The sequence below is a fragment of the Esox lucius genome, chromosome 12, assembly GCF_011004845.1.
Source record: "Esox lucius isolate fEsoLuc1 chromosome 12, fEsoLuc1.pri, whole genome shotgun sequence".
NCBI classification, from domain to species: domain Eukaryota; kingdom Metazoa; phylum Chordata; class Actinopteri; order Esociformes; family Esocidae; genus Esox; species Esox lucius.
The window spans coordinates 1,897,199-1,913,282 of record NC_047580.1 but is presented as its reverse complement, the minus strand read 5'-3'; the positions used below and the strand labels follow the sequence as shown (position 1 = coordinate 1,913,282).

General features: G+C 40.5%; 1 protein-coding gene across 3 annotated transcripts in view; it reads right to left on the bottom strand.

Annotated features, from left to right (window-relative positions):
* zgc:86609 (ER membrane protein complex subunit 3-like) overlaps positions 1–5,916 on the bottom strand; it is a 56,447-nt gene extending 50,531 nt beyond the window's left edge. Inside the window, exons 1-4 of one of the 3 annotated variants that reach the window (XM_013132720.3) lie at positions 5,853–5,916; positions 4,696–4,866; positions 4,523–4,580; positions 4,346–4,439 (exon numbers count right to left, since the gene is read on the bottom strand). In XM_013132720.3, the coding sequence (XP_012988174.1) occupies positions 4,346–4,439; positions 4,523–4,580; positions 4,696–4,844 (301 nt within the window). In that variant the 5' untranslated portion in view covers positions 4,845–4,866; positions 5,853–5,916. Of the gene's footprint in view, positions 1–4,345; positions 4,440–4,522; positions 4,581–4,695; positions 4,867–5,757 lie in introns of all 3 variants that reach the window. The other 2 variants (NM_001304023.1, XM_013132721.3) reach the window with 2 other exon arrangements.
* Between the last annotated feature and the right edge of the window lie 10,168 nt (positions 5,917–16,084).

Below are 16,084 nucleotides of genomic sequence, written 5' to 3'. Positions count from 1 at the left end.
ATCACCTTTCTTTCCCATTCTGACATTCAGTTTGGAGTTCAGGAGGTTGTCTTGACCAGGACCACACCCCTAAATACATTGAAGCAACTGCCATGTGATTGGTTGATTAGTTAATTGCATTAATGAGAAATTGAACAGGTGTTCCTAATAATCCTTTAGGTGAGGGTATATCAGTAATTCAGTTGTAAGTTATTTAATTAGTTAAATAGTTTAATTAGTTTATCACAGATATGTTCCTGGCTATGATACATAACCTTCAACTTGTTAATTAATGCAGCTTATTGTTTTGCTCTTCATTTTAGTAGTAATAAGCAAAGGCGTGTGGATGGGTTTGTCCTGAAGATAAGCTCATGCACCCCTCAAATGACAGGGAGCATCCTCATTTAATTCATTTATTTTATTTTGATTGTGATTACATTTATGTTAGAAATAGATTTAATTAAGCTATCAAGCTTAAGTTTCATATTCATATGCTTCATGGATCATTATTTAAATTTGTTATTGGAACTTATGTTAAGGCAGAGACTGGACAACTAGGTGACATTCACAGCTGTGCACACTTGAGCAGGTTAAGTAAACATGCACTGGATCCCCCGCCCACATGAAGCTGAGATAGAGGGCGTGACAACATTAATAGTTGACTAATCTAAATAAGTGTCCAGGAGTTCACTTATGCCCTGGTCTGGGAGGAGATCCCCTAGGACAAGAGCCAGAAGAAACAGAGCCAGAAGAAACAGCTCACCGAAAACACTCAGAATGGCCATTACTAATCACTATTAGTTAGTTCATTTCGCCTGAGCTCCTGGTGAATAAGCTTTTAGAGAGCTCATTGGCTAACTTCGTTTAACATAGATGACGCGTTTTAAATATTTTTGTTAGGCCCAGTTGTCGTCAGACCAGAAAATTCAAGCCAGGTCCGACCGTAGCCCACTCAGATGAGTTCCAAGCCACAGAAACAAAATGAGACTGGGCCAAAAAAAAAGCTTTAAAAAAAGATAATGATGTAGACATGTATAGTTTGTGTTATGCTCGTGGCCTGCACTGTAATAAACCTGTTCAATTAATTTCATTATAAGAAAAAAAAATTTGGATTGTTTTTACTCTTCTAAACGACTTGAAAAATATGAATACTGTAACACGGTGACAACACTTGCTGATACACATAATATGCACAACATTCATCCGCCCCTTTTGATCTCATTATTCTAAGTATTATTTGAATTATAATAATAACCATAATATTAATAATAATAAAGAATTGTCATTATCCTTTGTTACAGTTAGTGGGTAATTACCATCATATCTAGATCGCTGTGCTTCTGCTGCTCTCTAGTGAGCTTCCCAAGTACACTGCAAGGGCACCAAGTTTGTGATTAAGTCCACAAAATAAACCGCTACTTCCAAGTGCTCTAAAATAATAAGCGGGGAGCGTCATAGATAGAACCATTGGATCATTTCACTTACATTGTGAGAATCATGAGCTCAGTCGAGTCAGTCTATAGTAACTTAAAGCAACTTTTTTCTTTGTAACCAGACTGCACTACATTGCTGAATGGCATTAATGCCAAAATATTTTCTATTTTCCTCTCTCCAGCTTGTGGCGGACAGCTAAGAAAAACTAGCAGAGTATTAACACATGATTTAATTTCCAACTATTTTCAAAATTAATTGATGTTTCTATGTAGTACTGAGTATTATTAGCCTGACTTTGTTGAATGTTTCAAAGACAAAACTAATTCATCAATTACCTGTTTGGCACAGAGGCCTTCACACAGTGCTTACTCACCTTGCTGTTTATCTTATCTTTATTATTATTTAAATGTATGTACATTTTTATAATAGAAAAAAGTGAGTCTTACATAAATACATAATAAATACAGCACTTCTATTGGTATTATTACACTATTATAGCTTAAATCATAGGTCAGCAAACACTAACAGAATACAACAGAAGAACTGTTTCTTTCAATGCCGGTGTCCCTGGGATCGTTTCGCCTTTTGTCGCCTGCAAGTGTCAATCCTGAACATCATCAACTTCAACACCATAATGATATTGCTGGGAATTTTGGCTGATCTAACTGCATGCCCTCCTTGCAGATAACAAAAGGCAACTGTTTGTATTATTTTTGCATTTATAAAAAAAAAAACTGTGTTGCTTGGCCAGGTTTTGGCTGAGAATAACAATTTTGTTGGACTGTCTCTCTATGCATGCAACTCACTCACTCTGGGACAGTAGGGTTATGTTGCTCTCTCCCCACAAAACTGGATATGCAGAAAGTTTGTAATGCAGACAATTTTAAGTGTTTATAACCATTTCCAAAACTCTTGCTATTTTATGTTTTCAACATAAAAGTAATGTTTCACAAAAAAAACTGAAAAGGATCCAGGCAAGCCTAGTTCAGCTGGCCCACAAATAGAAGGGATGAATGTTGTTGTCCCTGGCCTGTTTCGATCCACGGTTTTCTATGTGGCAGACTGTGACTTTAACCATTACACTTAGGTTGGTGGGTGTCCCTTTGGTTGTTGCTTGGCAATGTGGGTGGATTGATTTCCTGCCTGTTGGGCCCTGTCCGGGGCCTCCCCCGGGTAGGGCCACAGTGTCGCCGGACCCCCCATGTCTCAGTCCCAAGGTCTTACGCTGCTATACTATTGTGCTGGGGGATTGGGTCAGTTCTCCTTCCCCACTAAGTTCTCCTTCTCCACCATAAATCGTTGTTGATATGAGGAATGCATTTTCTGAATTTTCCCAGTCTCCTCCCATTTTAAACTTTAGGAGGACATGAGGTCCTGGTCCACACCTGCGGAGTACCTGGTTTGGGGGGCCCGTTGCTGTCCCTGTCCTTGTCCATCTGGTCATGCTTCTAACCTAGTCTAAATATAAATAGACTATAAATGGATTTAACTCACATGCATTTATTAATTATTCCAATTGGACTCTTAATATCTCATCCGGCACAGCCAGAAGAGGACTGGTCACACCTCTGAGCCTGGGTCCTCTCTAGGTTTCTTTTTCGGCCTTCTTAGGGAGTTTTTCCTAGCCACTGAAATTCAACACTATGTATTCTACTTTGTGACAACTGCTGTTTTAAAAAGGGCTTTATAAATACATTTGATTGATTGATTGACTTAAACAACTTTTACCTCAGCCATTCAATTTTTACTGAAATACCGTGGACAACAGAATGTTTATTAATGTAACTAAAGTGTACTCTTGTACAAAAATTACTGTAGATGGCTAGCTAATAGCTACACAGTACCTATAATGAAAACAATGACTCCAATCACTCCATGGCTGGTTTGTTTTTTTAGAAAACAATAACAATATAAAACACGTAATACAATTATTCTTTTAAATATATGAGATTCATGGTATAATAGAGTGGATATATTGTTGTGCTATGGCTGAAAAGTACCTAGTGGATGAATATTTCGGAGACAATAATTGTCTGAGAAGGGAATTGAACCGGGGTCAAAATATTGAAGGTAGGGGATGTTCCCACAAAACCACACGGCCTGCTGCTACTCAGTCCAGCTCTGTCTAGTCTCCAAATGTAACTTTTACCCCATACCATTTTTTTTCTGAAACAACATGGGCAACAGAATGTTCATTAATGGAACTAAAGTGTACAAAGATTACTGTAGATGGTTGTCCATACAATAACAACTGAATACCTAACCACTACATTATGTGAACTACGTGGAAATCCAAAGAATTGGCTGAATCTCAAATTGCATACTGTAAGTATGTACTTCCCGGATGATGGTGAAGTACATACTGTTTTGTATATTGTAAGCTAGTATGCCAGTACTGGGACCGATTGAGACATACTACCTCAACAGAAAATTGTGTCTCAACATTAGATAATTTTGTCACACATCACGCCAAGTTTGAATATTTAGCTACACATCATTAATCCTTGTGTTAAACTGACTAACATTTCTTATTAAGATTACTTCCACCACAAATAGTAGCTATGAACTACATGGCTTTTATTAGCCAGTAATAGGCCTACTAGTATCTACTTACTACTTGGAACTGTCACAAGAATTGAGCAATTGCTGACTGACTACCCCCTTGTTTAATAACAAGGGGTAGTCAGTCAGGCACTCACTCAGTAAAAGATATTCACACTTCTTGCCTGGGTCCGCTTACGTGGTCGGGCAAAACATAATGTTTAATATATTAAGAAAGTTTTTGTGATTATATATTTATTTTTGACAAATTCACTGCAGTTTCGCTGGTTTGTTTTTTACCGTCACAGCCCTAGAATAGATATATAATGTTCATAACATATAAGATATAGCCTTCAACACAGAAAGACAAATATTCAACATGTTGACGCACCAGTCATTGGGTTTTTCGGGGTGACCTTCCTCTTGACCTTCTTAAAGAACCCAGTTTCCACATCATTTAAATATTGCTTTCGCATGGCAAATGACTGCAAAAAAAACTATACATTTATACACTGACACATACACTGACAAGAATAGAAAATTCCCGAAAATGTTACTCAAAGCTTACTTGTTTAGGGATGTACTTTCCATTTTCTCTTAAAATCCGGCTACGCAGGAGGACTTGGCTGCAAAAGTTAACATAATAATAACACAATCAGTATAGGCATACGGTATATAAATAAGTCATAGAGCAGTTTGTCAAACCATGCACAAATAACAGTATTTTGATTTCTAGCTCACCTGTCAGACACCTGTTCAAGATCCACTTTCTTGTCACTTTGCAGGAGTTGGGTTACATAGTGACGGATAATACCAACGCAAAATGTGATCAGTACAATCGGTAAGACCACCCATATTCGGATACTAGAATCCAGAAGTAACTCTGCCATGGTTGTAGCTGGTTAGTGTTACCTACAGGACAATTCAGGAAAGAAATACGTGTTCACAATATAATAGCCCAAGCGGAAGGCTGATCAAGTCTATAGGAAGATAACGTCCTCATCCAAGGCTTTTATGTAAGGTGCCTTACTATCTTTGACTCGAATCCTTAAAAAAGACACGGAGGCCCAACCAGATAGTATTTTAGCGTAACTAGCCACTAGTGTACGGACTGTAACTTTGCTCGCTACCATGTTACCACAAATTAAGGCTGCACAATTAATCGAAATATAATCAAAATTGGGATTTTGACATATGGCAAAGGTGAATGATATGCGCTTCACGCATGGCAAAGGGCATGCATCGTACGTCCGTAATTGTTTTTCTTGCGGGTGCTGTAGGTATTTTTGTAGATTACTTAAATACCTGGATTATTTATTTTTTTTACTTGATGGTTTTTCAATGTTAGTTTCAGTTAACACTGCAACTGCTAGCGAAAACGTCTGCTTCAATTTAGCGAGTGGCACCAATATATATTGCCCCACATACACAACAGCATGGTTATTAAAAAAGTCGGCTTCCAATTCAGTGCCTATAAACTTAATATGTGAGAAAAGATACCTCAAGTGTTATTTTCCCTAACCAGCTATGACAACGGCACAAACACAGCAAACGCCATTGCATTAAATGAGCAGTTAAACAAATAGTTCGACACAGGCTGCACCTTCAAATTGGTAATAAGTGTAAAATAGATAACACTGAAATGTAGCTCGATTTTTATTCACTTTAAAAGCACATTATGTAGGCTATGACCTCTATGTTTAAGTGTTTACACCCATGAAAATCACAAATAATAACCGTAATGCCAATATTTGTCAAAGAAATCGCGATTCAATATTTTATCCAATCCACATATAACCTTACTTTATGATTCAATGAGAAAAGATTGTAGCAATCCATGGGGCAACGGTATACTACCAAATTAACATATTTGCTCAGATTATTAATGTATAACGTACGTAGCTAGTTACCTCTCCGAGTCAAGAGCACGCTTTAGTCTGACCTTTGAACTCCCTAAAACTTTGACCCCTAAACAAGACTCATATTTTCCGAATATAGCCGGCATATACATTTTAATTATCAATAATTAATTAAATTTAAACGGATTAATATCTAGTTTCTAGTCTCGTTTCAAACCAAAATAAAAAGTTGGTTTAATATGTTCAGATTAGCTCGGTGCTCAATCACCTGTATCGTCTTGTGAGCAACATTTTTAAAAAACACTTCCGGGTCACGTAAATTTGGAACATTTCTAAATAAAAGAGGAAAAGGTATTATTTCAATACTGACAAATTGAATGTATTTTATTGTTTAAGAAAATGTACCTCTCACAACATTGACAACAATTAATATTTTATCATATATAAGAGTATTTTCAATAAAAAGTGGGTATTAAAACATCCAAGGTCAAAAATCAGATAATGCGAATGACTGAATATGGAATACATATTGCCTCATAGCTCAAGAACTATTGAATTTGCCACAGAGAAAGCAATGTAGAAAATGTTCAGGAGAGTGTGTAAAATAAGACAAACCTTTCTAATCATGGAGAATGGCGTGTTACATCTAGCAACACAATATTTTACCTCTACAGCCCCCAATCTAAAACCCTATAATAGACTGTACATGCACAAATTGTCCTATACCGAAAAACGATTCTATACGTTGCAGTAAAATGTTCAGATGACTGTAAAGAGTGATTATATACTGTACTAAAAATCAAGGGGCACTATGTATTTGCAATTGTTGCTGGTATTTTACTCCGTCCATACCATTGGCAACAATATAACTCAATGGATATGAAATACATATTGCTCTATACAGAAAAAACTACTCTATAGACTGCAGTGAATTTAATGTAGGAAATGTTCAGGAGAGTGTCTACAAACCAAATAAAATGAGGTTTGGTTGGGCACTGTGTGCTACATCCAGCAACACAATATTTTCCACACCCTCTTCAGCCCCCAAGGCAAATCCCTGTAATATACTGTACATGGGATACATAATGAATCATACATAAGAAACTATTCTATATGCCACAGTGAATGTATTTTAGGAAATGTTCAGGAGAGTCTGTAGATTCAAAATATGCTGGAAAATCAAAGGACACTGTGTATTTGCAATTGTTGACCAAATTCTATTGACCACATTCTAAATTGCAGAATAGCCATCAGTTTTGATCCTTTTGTTAATGGAGGTGTTAATAACCACTTTACTTGGTGATTATTTAACAATTCAGCCAACGATCTAAAGTAGTTGTCAGTGATTTAACCCGTCATTGTAAAAGTTAACCATGCCACTCAATGGATGAATTAGAGTGTAGATTATCTGAGTAGCTGGGCAATGAGGAAGTTCTTAAAGACACAAAATCACCTTTCATTGAGTGTTTAATTCAAATGCTAGAAAAAAACATCAAATACATTAGCTGTAGTGTCCCATGTACAGATCAGAACCTTTAATTTAAGAAAGGGCTGTTGGACACACTTTTCAAAATCCTTCTCCCTGTTATACCAATTTGGTCTGACCTTATGATAGGACATTTACAGAGGTTTTCAGACTCATGCAAGACAGAAACGAGGACAGAATAAGAAAAGTACAGCAATTAGTGAGGTAACGTTCAATAACACAAAAGTACAGAAGGGGTTATATATTTATATAAAGTAGCTAATAAGATTCAGACTCAAACCAATTATAGTGAATTTACAACAACATGATTCAGAATCAGAGATTTCTGTGATTCCACAGAATGCTTCTCCAACCATATGGATGATGCATTACCTTTTTTTTCCTAAATACTGCATCAGCATTTCAAGAATGACATATGAGATTACTTAGAGCTGATCAAGTGAAACCATCTAGTCACTTCAAAAACGCAATTTCCCAGTTAGAAGCAATTGGATTCCATGTTTTCACAACCCATGGTCCAACAACTTCATTATAGTTGTGTAATATTTAGTTTAACATTTCGTTAAGGAAATTCTACCTGCTAGTTTTTTAGCAAATTAACTGCTCTACATTCACAGTCTGAACACAAAACAAATCATAGTAGAACCAAGGGAGATTTCTGCAGAAATATTGTACTTGTTTCAGTACAATAGAGCAGAGCATGTAATATTTCTAAGAAATCAAAAGGCTCCCAACATTCCAACTGTTATGTTACCCATACCCCAAAGACTTTGCTTATAAAAATGGACACAGTGAGGATGCACTTACCTAGAAGCTTTACCTTCCATATTTAGCAAACACACATACAGCTTCCGGAAAAAATTAAGAGACCAAAGCACCTTTTCCTCTCCATTCTGAAAAGAGTTTTGAGTGAGAAACAGCATCCAAGCATTACATTTGCAGTGGTCTCTTAATTTTAACCCTTCTGTTTCTCACTCAAAACCTTCCTATTCCGGAGCTGTATACTCTTTCCAGTATAGTCACATTTTCAGATGAATACCCATTATAAAACTCTAAAAGCATAATGACCAGCTTTGGAACGCAAACTGCACTAAGATATCAAAGTTGCAGATCGGCTGTACTTTTGAATTGCTTAAGAAATTGTTGTACAAGCACACATTCTGCCTTTTTCCATATGATCTTACTAGTGGTGTAGATGTTCTCCACTTTGTTCAGAAACATTCACATTTGTCACAAGAAACACATCAACTGTGTAAAAGTTTTGACATTTGGACAAAAAAGTTTAAATGCATCAAGGGGATGTACGTACTGGATTGATGAGTTAACGAGGCAAGCACGTGAAACAGGGCAAACAATGAAAGACCACTACCGACAACACATTAGTGAAGCTGAGCTGATTACAGACAGAAGCAGTTTGAACTGTGGGGGTGAAGTGCTTTTAATCAGCTTAAACAAACAAATAAACATGTAACTGTATATTAATCTACAGTATAAGATTCTATTAATCAAGAGAACTACCAAGGCGAGTTCAGCCACACTTTATCCCCCTAATGTATATCTGTTTTGCCCACTCAGTTTTTTGTTGATATTGATATTTTTCTGTGACATATTTCCCAACTTTCCCAGCCCTGAGTCGATGCTCCTCTTCAGACAGGTTCTTCTTTGACAGCCAGTTCTGGAAACAATCTGAAAAAACACAATACGTGATATTACTAAACAAACATAAAACAAGGTCAGCGCAAACTCTGCTTAAAAAAAATATGTTTTGTGTATTAATACTTAATTACACCACTCCAGAGGGTCTTTCTAAAATAATTGTTCTCAAAAAGTGACCTCACAAATTACCTTGCAAAAAGAGCGATATGATGGGCAGATCACATTACAATATAAACTGTTGAAATGCAGAAGCATTGGGAACGTCATGCTTGTATGTAACGTGAGTGTTACGCATGCACGTACCCTGTATGTGTGTTTGTGTTTTTCCCCTCCTGCCCGCAGGTGTCCCTTAAGTTCCTGATTGTGCTCATTGGTGTTTCCTACCTGGCAGTCATGAGTGAATCGCCTGACTGCTGAGGTGGACCAATCAGTGGACCCTCGTCCTAATTGCACCATCCGTTCCTTTTTCCATTACCCAATCACATCACACATCCCCTGGTGTAAAACCCAGTCAGTTGGTTCTCCCAGAGAGACTCTTTTTGTTTTACCTCACATGGACCTAGACACTATTGAGATACAGACCCATTTTGATAGACAAAGACACTTTGTTCATACACACATCACTTAGTTTAGCAGATACATCTCACTTTGACCTGTTTCATGTGAGTATGTATTGCTGTGGTGTTTTGTATGGTGTTGTCTAGTCAATTGTTTGCTGTTTAGTCCTTGTTCAACCTGTGAGTTTTGTTTGTCCCTGTGTCCCTGGGTCCCTGGGAAAAGCTTTTTTTTAGCAAGTCGCCCTTGGGCATACACAACCCGTAGGAAAACTTTGTCTAAAAACACTTGTTAGAACTCAGTGGACCACCCACTGTATTTTTCTATTGGTTGGTAGTCAGCTAAGCGGTTCTTGAGGCAGGCAAGTTTAGGTTATGGGTGTTTGGACTATATTATTTCATTTCTTGGGTCCAGCCCAGCCCCTTTTCCCTAACCCATTTACTGTATGTTTATAATAAATGTTTTATGTTTGATGGTAGCTTTGGTTGTCTATGTCATTTGTTCTGACTGTTAGTTTACACTACACCACTTTGCATGAGTTTTATGTTACGGGTCTCTGAACCATCCACCCTAGACTGCTAGAGCCACAGGGTTTGTAACAGTGAGCAACAACCAATCAAAACATTTATTGAAGTTAACTTATAAGACCAACCACTGCTGGTGTAGTCATGCTTGCACCAGTGTTTATGCCAAAATGGGCATAAGTTGTAATTACCTTTCAAAGCCTTGTATTTCTTTGGAGTCAGCGGGGGCTTTGGGTTTGTTTTTAATGTAGAATCCGGGAATCCAGGATGCCCTGGATGGTGTATGCGGGCTCCCTGCCGACGTCTTGTGGAGGAGGAGGAAGGTGGGCAACGGGAGGATGGAGCGGACTTTAGCGCACTGACTTGAGTAGAGAGACGTGGAACGTGGAGTGGATCCGGTACTGGCGGGGAACCTGGAGACGGTAAGTGACAGAGTTAATGCTGTGCATTATTTTGAAGGGCCCAATAAACCGAGGGCTCAGCTTTCTACAGGGGAGACGGAGCCAGATGACGGAGGGAGGAGTGGATTGTGGAGTTTTGTGCGTATTCAGCCCAAGCCAGGTACCGGCTCCAGTCATGCAGTTGGCGGGCGCAGTGTTGGCGGAGGTACCTCCTGATTTCCTGGTTTAGGCGCTCTGTCTGACCGTTGGTTTGGGGGTGAAAACCGAAGGACAGGCTAGTGGAGACAACCAGACGATCACAGAACGCACGCCAAACCCTGGATATGAACTGGGGTCCTCGATCTGAAACCATGTCCTCTGGGATCCCATAAGGCCGGAACACTTGCTGGAACACACACTTGGCCAATTCCATAGCCGTGGGCAGATGAGGGAGCGGAACGAGACAGCACATTTTTGAAAACCTGTCTACGATAACCAGAATCGTGGTATACCCAGACGACTCCGGCAGATCGGTAATGAAGTCCATAGCGAGATGGGACCAAGGGCGATGTGGCACAGGCAGTGGTTCCAGCTTACCGGAGGGCAAGCACAGACAGGGCAGGAGAGAACACAATATTGAACGTCGGCTGCCAATGAGGCCCACCAGAATTGTTGCTTGATCAAAGCGGTGGTCCAGGAAATCCCAGGGTGACCGGAGCCCATAGAGGTGTGGCACCGCTGCATCAGTTGGGGTCTTACGGCTGCGGGGACGTATGTCTAGCCTGCCGGGGTATCCGGAGGCGCGGGATCCGTGCGGAGCCCCTCTTGGATAGCTGACTGAACCTCCCATGTTATGGGTCCCACGACACAAGCTGGCGACAGGATTGTCTCGGGTTCTGGGACAGAAGAAGAAGGGTCAAACAGATGGGATAATGAATCAGCCTTCACGTTCTTCTTACCAGGTATGTAGATGACGGTGAAGTGGAAACGTGTAAAGAAGAGCGCCCAACGAGCCTGTCGGGGGTTCAGTCGTTTGGCGCTTCGCAGGTACTCTAGATTGTGGTGGTTGGTTAGGACTAAGAAGGGATGGCGAGCACCCTCCAGCCAATGCCGCCGCTCCTCAAAAGCCAGTTTTATTGTGAGGAGTTCCCGGTTACCGACGTCGTAGTTCCTCTCAGCGGGCGACAGCTTCCTGGAAAAGAAAGCACACGGATGTACCTTGGGGGGTGTGCCCACCCGCTGTGAGAGGACTGCCCCTACCACCACCTCCGAGGCATCCACCTCCAGAATGAAGGTAAGGGTAGTCTTAGGGTTGTCTTAGGATGGGGGCTGAGGTGAACAGGTGCTTTAGGGTGTTGAACGCGGTGTTGGCCGTGTCCGGCCAATGGAGGATGCGCCCTTTCCCAGGACTGGTGAGCGCAGTGAGAGGGGTGGCCACACTGCTAAAGTTGCAGATGAAGCGGCGATAGAAGTTTGAAAAACCAAGAAAACGTTGCAGGTCCTTCACCGTAGTCGGGGTAGACCTGTCACGTACTGCAGTGGTCTTGTCCTTGTCTTGTCTCCATGCCGACACCACTCAGGGTCAGCACGAAGCCCAGGAAGCTGACGGTGGTTACATGGAAGGCGCTTTTCTCCGCCTTGATGCACAAATGGTTGTCCTTCAGCAGTTGAAGGACCCGCCATATGTGCGTAACATGTTCTGTCAGGGTGAGGTATTCTGTAATGATTGCACACGGAACAGAGGGATGGAGGGATGGATCCAAGCGCAGAGCGCAGGGCCCCTTTTATTAGGGAGAAAACACAGTAGTGCAGAAGGAACAGGCTGTAGTGTAGTCAATAGGCAGGTGATGGATCGGTAACAGGCGAAGCAAGTAGGTAGGAGGCAGAGGTACAAGTGGGGTAATCCAAAAGAGGCGGTCAACAGGCAGGCAAAGGTCAGGATACAAAAACAGGCTGATTTCAGGCTAAGACAGTGAAACACTCGGGAGTAGAAGGCTCAGTAGAGTTGCAAACACAAACAATACCTCACGAAGACTGACAGCAAACACAGCACTTATATAGGGGTTGAACAAGACATAGGTGCAAACAATAATGGGGAATGGGTAGGCTACATTCAAGGCAACGAAGGGAAACAGGGCACATTCCGAATCACACAATAACTACCTCAGGGGGAAGACTCATCTATTATTCAGAAGTTTAACCAACAATATTTAAACGTTGAGTACCAGGTATGTATGACCTTTTTACACCTGGGGCCTCATTTATGAATTGTGCGGTAATTCGCTAACTAAATTCAGAGGTATGTGGAAATCGTAGGATGAAATTAGTGCACACAAATCGTACACGTTTTTGTTAGTAAATCATATTTTTGTTGGTGAATGAATTCTGTGCATCTTAACAAGGTCTCTACCCAATGACCACCTACAAATACCTATACAAGATTGAATATGTACAGTCAAAGTATGCGACACAAAGCAATGTAGAGAATTGAACGAAAATAAAGTAAATACACATCTCAAACTACATCTCATGCCACCAGGAAGGAAGGACCTCCTTCCTACCCAGTGTGTGTATCCCTGTCATCAGCTTGGGATACAACCTTCCCTGAACTTCACCTTTAGAGTGCGAACTCAAAGTAAATCACCCCTGAGCTCCTGTACTCACATTTAGAATGCAAACACAGGGTAAACCTGCTCTTGTCCTATATTCATCTGTACAGTACTATGTTGCAAAACCAACAGAGGAATTAAAAAACGACCACCACAATCTCTATACATGCAATGCTTTCTTTTGTGTTTAAATATAAATTGATCAGCCATAACGTTACGACAACCTGCCTAATGTGAGGCATGGACTCCACTAGATCTCTGAAGGGGTGCTGTGGTATCTGGCACAAAACAAATCCATTAAGTCCTGTAAGTTGCTAGGTGCGGCCCCCAAGGATCGGAATTGTTTGTTCAGCACATCCAACAGATGCTCGATTGGATTGAGAAAAAATACTTGTATCCCTCACTGTATGGCAGCCATTCCATTCCAGTGTCTGTTAAATTCCAACACTGGCACACCTCATTTTATTTAATGAGGTACTGACTAGGTGATTACCTGAACCAAATCTAATTTAACAGGGAAAAGTATAAAAAAAACAGTGCTGTGGTCATCACTATCCTCTTGCAATAGGACCAGCTGATGGCTAAAACAGTGCAAGTAGTACCTCAAAGGTAATTTGAATAAAATAAATTTAGCATGACAAAAGAGTTGAAAAGAAAAGCTTTGAGTAAGAAAAAGAAGGGTCCAATTCTGGCTAAACTGGCAGAGGGATACTGTGAGCGTCAGGTTGCTTCCATCCTGAAAATGTCAAAGATGGCGGTTCATAAGAACAAGGTCTGTCACGTCCTGGCTATGCCCCTAGCCATCTCTACACTGGGCTAGGGCCACAGTCAGGACAGGACGGAAGGTGGCACCTCTAGCCAACTCTGATCCTTTTGGTCTCCCCAATTGGAGGCAGGTGTAGATTGTTGCCTCCAATTGGGGACCCTATTTGTGTTCCCTGTGTGGCCACACCCGGTGTGGTTCATTTTGGTTTTGTCTCTCCTTTGGATACCCCACAGCACTGGTTGCTGTTTTTGTTTTTGTTTTGGCTTTCCTTTAAAAAATCTTTTTTTAACATGGATTACACCCTCCATTTTGACTCTGCGCCTGTGTCGTACCACAACCTCATCCGTGACAAGGTCAAGAAACAGACATTGGGGCCAACAAAGCTACAGACTGGTAGAGGGTGAAAACGACTGTCAACTGAGCAAGATGGATGTCAACTCATTCGAATGTCACTCAAGAACCGTAGGAAGACATTAAGTGACCTACAAAAAGGATGGCAAACAGCAGCTGGGGTGAAGTGCACGGCGAGGACAGTTCAAAACAGGCTCCTAGGGGCAGGACTGAAGTCATGCAAAGCTAGAATAAAGCCCTTCATCATTGAGAAGCAAAAAAGAGCCAGGCTGAAGTTTGCAAAAGACCATAAGGATTGGACCATAAAGCAATGGAGTAAGGTCATCTTCTCTGATGAGTCAAATTTTCAACTATGCTCAACACCTTGTCGTCTAATGGTTAGATGGAAACCTGGAGAGGCCCACAAGCCAGTGTCTCTCACCCTTTGTAAAATTTGGTGGAGGATCGGTGATCGGATGTTTCAGCAAGGCTGAAATCAGGCAGATTTGCCTTTGTGAAGGATGCATGATGTATAAAATACAAATGCAGTACAGAGTCTATATACAGTTAGTACAAATGTGATAAGGTAATAACAAGTGTAGAAATGCGCTAGAGAGTCTTGCTAAAAGTATAAAATGCAGTAGAGTGTTATACAGTTTTTGCAAAGTGAAGTGTATTGTGCAAGGTAGGTCGGTTAGTGTGTTAAGGTAGAGTGGAAAAGACAATGGATAGCATAAACCTAGGACATACCTGTGCAAATGGTATATTGCAAAAGACTGATTTTAGATTTTACCAGGGCCAGCAGAGAAGGCCCTGATGGCCCTGACAGCCCACCACTGGGCAATATGTATTCCACATTCAGTCATTTGCATTGTCTGAATTTTGACCTTGGAATGTTTTAATACCCACTTTTTACTGAAATTACTCTTAATTACTCTAAGCAAATATTAATTCTTGTCAATGTTTTCAGAGGTACATTTTCTTAAACAATTAATGAATTACATTTGTCAGTTTTGAAGTAATACTTTGGGCTCTTTTATTTTTGAAATGTTCCTAATTTTCGTGACCCGGAAGTGTTTCTTTAATGTTGCTCACAAGACGCTGATGACGCTAATGGATTGCAAAACGTTGTTTTGTGAGTAGCATCATGCAGGCGACATTAGAGATTCAGTAGCAACAATAAGACTTCCGGTTTTCGGATTTTGCCTTCAAAAAAGAAGTGTGCGGTAAAACGCGATTTTAATCATATTAAATGCCCTGTACAGAAAAAACTATTCTATACACTGCAGTTAATGTATTGTAGGAAATGTTCAGGAGACTCTATAGTGATTTTGTGCAAAAAAAATCAAGGGGCACTGTGCATTTGCAATTGTTGCTGGTGTTTTACTCCGCCCAACCCATTGGCCACAATGTAACTCAATGGATATGAAATACATATTGACTCATACAGAAACTGTTCTATATGCTGCAGTGAATGTATTGTAGGAATTGTTGAGGAGACAATAGAGGAAATGCGTGCCAAAAAGTCAAGGGGCACTGTGTATTTGTAATTCGTTGATCTCTTTTAATTAGAAAATTCCAGATTTTCGTGACCCGGAAGTGTTTCTTTAATGTTGCTCACAAGAGGGGATTAGCATAGACATAATAAAGAGTAGACGCCGCATTGGCTGCTGGGTGCGAGAAATACGGGCGCCATCTTTGACCGGTCATACTCCTAGTGGCGTAGCCTCAGAAACAACTATGCCAGAGCATTGTGCAGCATTTTCCTGCTCAAATCGGCGGACCATCGAAAGCAGGGCTCGTGGGATTACTTTTCACAAGTAAGATTTAACATTACCGTACTATTTTGGTACTAGAATATTACCAGAGAGTTGTATCTTTGATATTACTGTATTGAAATTGTATCCAGCTAGCTAGGCTATGTTTACTGCACCAGCCGTTGTTCACCCAGCGAACTGAGACTTG